The 7046-nt window shown below is 39.4% G+C and overlaps 2 protein-coding genes across 2 annotated transcripts in view; both read left to right on the top strand.

The window, feature by feature from the left end:
• EXO5 (exonuclease 5) overlaps positions 1-59 on the top strand; it is a 1121-nt gene extending 1062 nt beyond the window's left edge. Inside the window, 1 exon segment of the mRNA XM_007472029.1 lies at positions 1-59. This exon segment is cut by the window's left edge and continues 4 nt beyond it. Coding sequence (XP_007472091.1) covers positions 1-59 — 59 coding nt within the window.
• Positions 60-926: 867 nt separating this feature from the next.
• LOC103090129 (zinc finger protein 684-like) overlaps positions 927-7046 on the top strand; it is an 18365-nt gene continuing 12245 nt past the window's right edge. Inside the window, exon 1 of the mRNA XM_007453859.1 lies at positions 927-1049. Within this exon, the coding sequence (XP_007453921.1) occupies positions 927-1049 (123 nt within the window). The remainder of the gene's footprint in view (positions 1050-7046) is intronic.

The following is a 7046-nucleotide window of genomic DNA, read 5'->3' as shown; positions in this document are numbered from 1 at the left end:
GGAGGAGCGGTGGGTTGCCCAACTCCATGCTAGAGCCACAAGCCAGAAAAGCCAAATGAACGGAAGATAGACTTTCAGGAACTTTGATCTTTGCTGCTCCTAATGTACTCAGCAGAGTGAAAGAGGACCAGTCTCTGAGCTTGACTTCCATGGAGAGTGTTCTTATTTTGGTTCTTTTCATATTTCCTCAGCCTCTTACCACACAAATCCAGGACCAAGGCTCAGGGGTGAGTGGGAGAGATCTGGGATTATACTGTCCCTGGAGCTTTGCCATAGACTGCCAAGAAGACAGATGCTTATCATGGCTGGAGCAAGGTATCCTTCAGCAATCATTGCTTTCCTAAGATTCTTCAGTTTCTTTTAAGTCTCTTCCCTATTTTTTCTCAATCAGGGTTTCTACATTTTATATAATGAAATAAAATGAAACACTGTCCAGGTTGGTTGAACTGGATTTTTTCATAATCTCAACCCTTCAAAGAGGACCACCAGAATAGTTGTGTGTGCATGTTATTCCAAGCCGTTAAGTACATACACAAACATATTTCTGAAGTAGTGGAATGAGCAGAGCAGGAATTTAAAAGAAGCCTAATACATATGCTCAAAGAAATTAGGAAAAATGAAGCAGGAACAGGAAGTCATAAAAAATGAAAATAGTAAATATGATATTAATATTTACAAAAGAATGAATACGTGAGTGGAAGCTTGTATTACCTTCAACCCCACAGGTACCCATCATCATCTCCTACTCTAAGACCAGAGCATAAGTGATGCCCTGGAATTAGACAGACCTGGACTCTATTCTTTACTAGCTTGGGACCTTGGGAAAGTTTCTAAGCCTTTTCAGAGCCTCAGTTTTCCAATATGGAAAATGGAGTGATGGTAATTATACTCACCTCATGGAGTTATTATGAGGATTAAATGAGATGATGCATGCAAAGAGCTTAGGACAGTACTCAGCACAGCAGAATCATTCGATGATTCAGTATATGGATGGCGCTGCTGCTACTGCTGCTGCTGCTGATAATAATGAAGATAATGTTGATGATAGTGTAAGTTGTTTCTAGTCCTTTGTTTCATTCATCTCTTTTTCCATTGAGCAACATTCTCAAATATTTTGGTCTCAGATCCTTTGCATGCTTAAAAATTATTGACGATACCAGAGACATATTGTTTATATTGGTTTTATCAATGATATTTACTATAGGTCAAAACTGAGACTCTAGGGCTTCCCTGGTGGCGCAGTGGTTGAGAGTCCGCCTGCCGATGCAGGGGACACGGGTTCTTGACCCGGTCCAGGAGGATCCCACATGCCGTGGAGTGGCTGGGCCGCTGAGCCTGCGCATCCGGAGCCTGTGCTCCGCAATGGGAGAGGCCACAACAGTGAGAGAGGCCCGCATACCGCAATAAATAAATACATAAATAAATAAATAAAATAATGAACAACTTTATGCCAATACATTTGACAGCTTAGATGATACAGAAAAATTCCTTGAAAGATACAAACTACCAAAGCTCTCTCAAGAAGAAAATCTGTAACCCGAATAGCCCTATATCTAATAAAGAGATTGACTTTGTAGTTTAAAACCTTCCCAGAAAGAAAACTCCAGGTCCAGATGACTTTACTGCTGAATTCTACCCAATATTTAAAGAAGAAATAATACTAAAGTCTACACAAACTTCCAGAAAATGGAAGAGGAGGGAAACTTCCCTACTCATTCAATGATGCCAGCATTACTCTGATACCCAGACCACATATTACTGGTAGACCAGTATACCCTATGAACATAAATGCAAAGATTTTAAACAAAATTTTAGCAAACAGAATCCAACAATACAGAAAAAGGACATGACCAAATGAGGTTTATGCCAGGAATGCAAGATCGGTTTAACATTAAAAGTATCAGTGTAATTCACCATATTAATATACTAAAAATGAAAAAAAATGATAATCTCAATAGATACAGAAATTTTTTTGAGAAAATACAGCATCTGTTCTTCAGAAAAACTCTTGGAAAACTAAAACTAAAAGGGAACTTCCTCAGTCTCATGAAGGGCATCTACAAGAAACCTACAGTTAACATTATACTTAATGGTGAAAGACAATGTTTTTCCCCTTAGTTCAGAAAAAAAGGCAGTTATGTCATCTGTCACCATTTCTAGTCATCATTGTAGTGGTGGATAACTTATTTCCAATGCAATAAGTTAAGGAAAATTGATAAAAGGCATCCAGATTGAGGAGGAAGAAATAAAACGTTTTATTTGCAGATAACATGATTATCTATGTAAGAAATCCCATGGAAACTTTGAAAAAGCTAACAGATCAACATTCACAAATAAATTGTATTTCTACATAGTCACAACAAACAATTGGTAATGGAAATTCAAAAATACAATTTATAATATCAAAATTATGAAATATTTAGGGATAAATCTGACCAAAAAATATGCAAGAGTTGTACACTGAAAACTAGAAAACACTGCTGAGAGAAATTAAAGTAGACTTAAATAAATGATGAGATATACCATGCTCATGTATTGGAAAACTCAATATTGTTAAGATGTCAATTTTCCCCAAATTGATCTATAGATTCAAGACCCTAGCCAGACAGGTTGCACTTATGGACATGAAACTATAGACAGTTTCACATTTATTCAGTATCCATAAATCTTTATTTAGCACCTATTATGTGTCAGCCTCTGAAGATATAGTCATAGACAAAACTAAAATTCCACTCACACCAATTCCAACGTGTGTTTTTTTTTCCACATCACCAAGCAATTCTCAGACATCAGCTGAGTGTCATATAGTTCAACTCAATTCTGCCACTATCTACCTGGCAATAATGTCAGGTCTCACACGTTAAGGGTTCAGTCCTCTCAGACTGCCTGTCTGGCCCCACTTCAGATGCCAATTGCAAGTCCTGGATGTCTACCTGTGCTTCTGACCTACCAGCTATAGATTGGAGGTTCCAACAACCCCCTCCTTGGGTTTGATTTGTTTACTGGAGTGGCTTACAGAACTCAGAGAAACATTTTACTTACTAGACTACCAGTTTATTATTAAAGGATATAACTCAAAAACAGCTATATGGAAGAGATGCATAAGGCAAGGTACAGAAAAATGGCGCAGATCTTCTGTGCCCTCTCTGGGCACATCACTCTCCCCACACCTCCACATGTTCACCAAGCCAGAAGCTTTCTGAACCCCATCTTTTTGGGTTTTTATTACATAGCTATGATTGATTAAATCATTGGCTATTGATTCAACCTCCAGCCTCTTGCCTCCCCAGAGGTTAGGAGTCATGGGACTGAAAGTTCCAACCCTCTAATCACATGATTTGGTTTTCCTGGCAATCAGCCCCCATCCTTAGGTGCAGTCCAAAAGTCACCTCATTAACATAACAAAAGACACCATGCTCATTCTCATTGCTTAGGGAATTCCAAGAGTTTTAGGAGCTCTGAGCCAGAATTGGGGATGAAGGCCAAATACATATTTCTTATTATAAATCACAATATCACAAAGGCGAATAAAATATATGCCCTCATAGAACATATATACTATGAGAGAAAGACAGGAAAAAGGTAGAAGAGAAATCAAGGATGGCTCCTAAATATTTGATTTGAACGTGTGAAGTTGGAGGTGGCTTTTAAGCCTCTCGAAGGGGAGATTTCAGGTAGGCATAAGGAATTAGGGGTCAGAAATTCAGGGGAGAGATGAGGGCTGGAGATATAGATTTCTCAGTCAGCATCAAATAAATGGTATTTAAAGCCATGAGACTGAGTGAGACCATTTGAGAAAAACTTCAGAAAGAAAAGGCCCAAGGCCAAACCCTTGAATATTCCAACATTTGAGGGCAGGACAGAGGGAGAGTATTCAGTAAAGAAAATAAAGAAGCAGTGTTAGGTGGGAGAAATGATCTTTCGTGAGATGTTCTAGAAGCCAAAATAAGGAAGTATTTCAATTTTCTTAAATACCGTTGAGGTCAAATATGATGAGGACTAAGAAAGTCCATTTAATTTTTCAACTGAAATTTCATTGGTAATTTGACAAGAGCAGTTTTAGGAGTGTAGTTATGGTCAAGAAGCCAATTAGAATGGACTGAGGAGACAGAAGTGAGAAAATTTAGACAGCAACAAGAAGCAACTCGCTGGAGAAAATTATTCTATGAAAGAAAGTTAGGAAATAGAGCAATTGCTCAAGTGAGCTACATGTCAAGAAAGGACTTTTTAAAGATTAGATATAAAAATATGTCTTTATGACATTGAAAATGCCAGTAAAGTTAAGGGCTACTAATATCAAGCGGGCTGTTAATGATGCCAGGCAATAGTACTACATTTCTGTAATCCATTCACTCTCACCATTCCTAAATAACATTAGGATCTCAGATGCCATTGATTATAAGATACGTCATTATTTTACATATTACTAAGAAAGAAAAAAAATGCTGCCAATTAAACTATGACATGCCATCATTTGTAAGACAGCAATTTCACAGATGTTGAAATATGAAAAAGTATTAGAATCAATGTAATACAGTATTTTCTTTCCTCAAACCTTTAATACCTTCTCCCTATCTTCACTTTGAGCTTCCTATTTCACTGAGAAAATAGAACTACTCAGGTGAGGACATCCTCATTCTCCCACCACCAAATCTGTCCACCTGTCTGCATCTGTACCTATCGACGCTGCCTCTCCCCCACCCCCTTTGTTAAACATCTTCATTGGAGTATAATTGCTTTACAATGCTGTGTTAGTTTCTGCTGTATAACAAAGTGAATCAGCTATATGTATACATATATCCCCATATCTCCTCCCTCTTGCGTCTCCCTCCCACCCTCTCTATCCCACCCCTCTAGGTGGTCACAGAGCATCGAGCTGATCTCCCTGTGCTATGCAGCTGCTTCCCACTAGCTATCTGTTTTACATTTGGTAGTGTATATATGTCCATGCCACTCTCTCACTTTGTCCCAGCTTGCCCTTCCTCCTCCCTGTATGCCTCCCCTTTTATTTCAATGAATAAATTGTCCATACTCTTGCTTAGAACTGATCCCCCCGATTATGTACTGGATTACATCCCTTCTTTCCTCAAGGACTTTCCTCCTGCAACTGTCCTCTTTCCTGTATTGTCCATTTCCCCCTCTCCACTGTATCATTTTAATTAGGATACAAACACTAATTTCTTCCATCTTAAAAAAAAATTCTGGACCCCAATTCCATATGCAGAGGACAGATTTATTTTTCTACTCATCTTAAAAAAGCAAAACTGAAGAAGTCTATATGTACTTGCTTTCTCCCATTGTTTCATCCCACCCTTACCTAACTCTTATCAGACTTTATCAAACTTCCATCTCTACACCAAAAGGGCATGTTTCAACAACTCCCACACTGCTCAATCCACTAGCCAATTATTAGTTCTCATCCTACCTGACCTATCAGCAGCATTTAATGCAGTGGATCACTCCTTCCTTCTTGGAATATTTTCTTCCCTTGATTTTGCATATTCAAACCCTCCTTCTCTTCCACCTGCCTCACGGATTATTCCATCTCAGTCTTCTTTGTTGGGTCCTTTTCATCTCCCTGACCTAAGCTAGTGTATGGCTAGAAGAAACTGAACTAAGGGTAAATTATTCTCTTTAGCATACTACTGATTTAGATTTTCCAGTATTTAAAAATTCTGCCGTCTATACAGATGGCCAAGAGGTACATGAAAAGCTGCTCAACATCACTAATTATTAGAAAAATGCAAATCAAAACTACAATGATGTATCACCTCACACCAGTTAGAATGGGCATCATCAGAAAATCTAAAAACAACAAATGCTGGAGAGGGTGTGGAGAAAAGGGAACCCTCTTGCACTGTTGGTGGGAATATAAATTGATGCAGCCACTATGGAGAACAGTATGGAGGTTCCTTAAAAAACTAAAAATAGAACTACCATATGAACTAGCAATCCCACTACTGGTCATATACCCAGAGAAAACCATAATTCAAAAAGACATATGTACCCCAATATTCACTGCAGCTCTATTTACAATAGCCAGGTCATGGAAACAACCTAAATGCCCATCGACAGACGAATGGATAAGAAGTTGTGGTACATATATACAATGGAATATTACTCAGCCATAAAAAAGGGATGAAATTGGGTCATTTGTAGAGACGTGGATGGATCTAGAGACTGTCATACAGAGTGAAGTAAGTCAGAAAGTGAAGAACAAATATCGTATATTAACACATATATGTGGAACCTAGAAAAATGGTACAGATGAACCTGTTTCCATGGCAGAAATAGAGACAGAGATGTAGTGAACAAACGTATGGACACCAAGGGGGGAAAGCGGGAGGTGGGGAGTGGTGGTGGGATGAATTGGGAGATTGGGATTGACATATACACACTAATATGTATAAAATAGATAAGTAATAAGAACCTACTGTATAAAAAAATAAAATTTCCAAAAAAAATGCTGATGTCTATCATTTTAAACAAAAAGGATATATACAACTCCCTTTTCTAAATGACCCTGTCTCTCCAAACAGCCCCAGAGATACTAACCCAGGAATCTCCCCCTAAAGAGGCAGGAGCATGTGACGCATTCCGGAAACGAGCTCCATGGGCCTTATGGGAAATGTAGTGCCCGATGAATAGCCTGCACCGCGGGGGAACCTGGGAATCTCTGGGTGGGCAGTTACTTCCGCACACGCGCAGTGGGGCAGTAGCCTGTAGTCTGTAATTTTCCAGCCAGCCCTGTATGAAGTGAGAGTGGGGGTTTCTCCCAGATCTGGGAGATCTCCGTATCCTGATCTCCAGCTTAGAGTCGGAGCTGGGAGTGTGGCAGTGAAAGACTGGCAGGTATGACTCTGCAGAACTTGGGGGACATAAGGGAAGGGCGGGAAGAAAGGGACCGGTTTATTGGCTTACTGAACTGAAAATAAAACCTTATAACTCTCACGTGCGGTGACTTCGTGTTTGGGTGTGTGGGTCCTGTCCAATTCTGGAGTAGTTCAGAGAAAGCAAGAGAAGGGCCCGACCGCCACTCAGAGGGT

The sequence above is a fragment of the Lipotes vexillifer genome, unplaced genomic scaffold (assembly GCF_000442215.2).
Source record: "Lipotes vexillifer unplaced genomic scaffold, Lipotes_vexillifer_v1.1 scaffold213, whole genome shotgun sequence".
In the NCBI taxonomy this organism is placed as follows: Eukaryota; Metazoa; Chordata; class Mammalia; order Artiodactyla; family Lipotidae; genus Lipotes; species Lipotes vexillifer.
The sequence above is the reverse complement of the archived record's forward strand: the minus strand, read 5'-3'. Positions and strand labels throughout refer to the sequence as shown.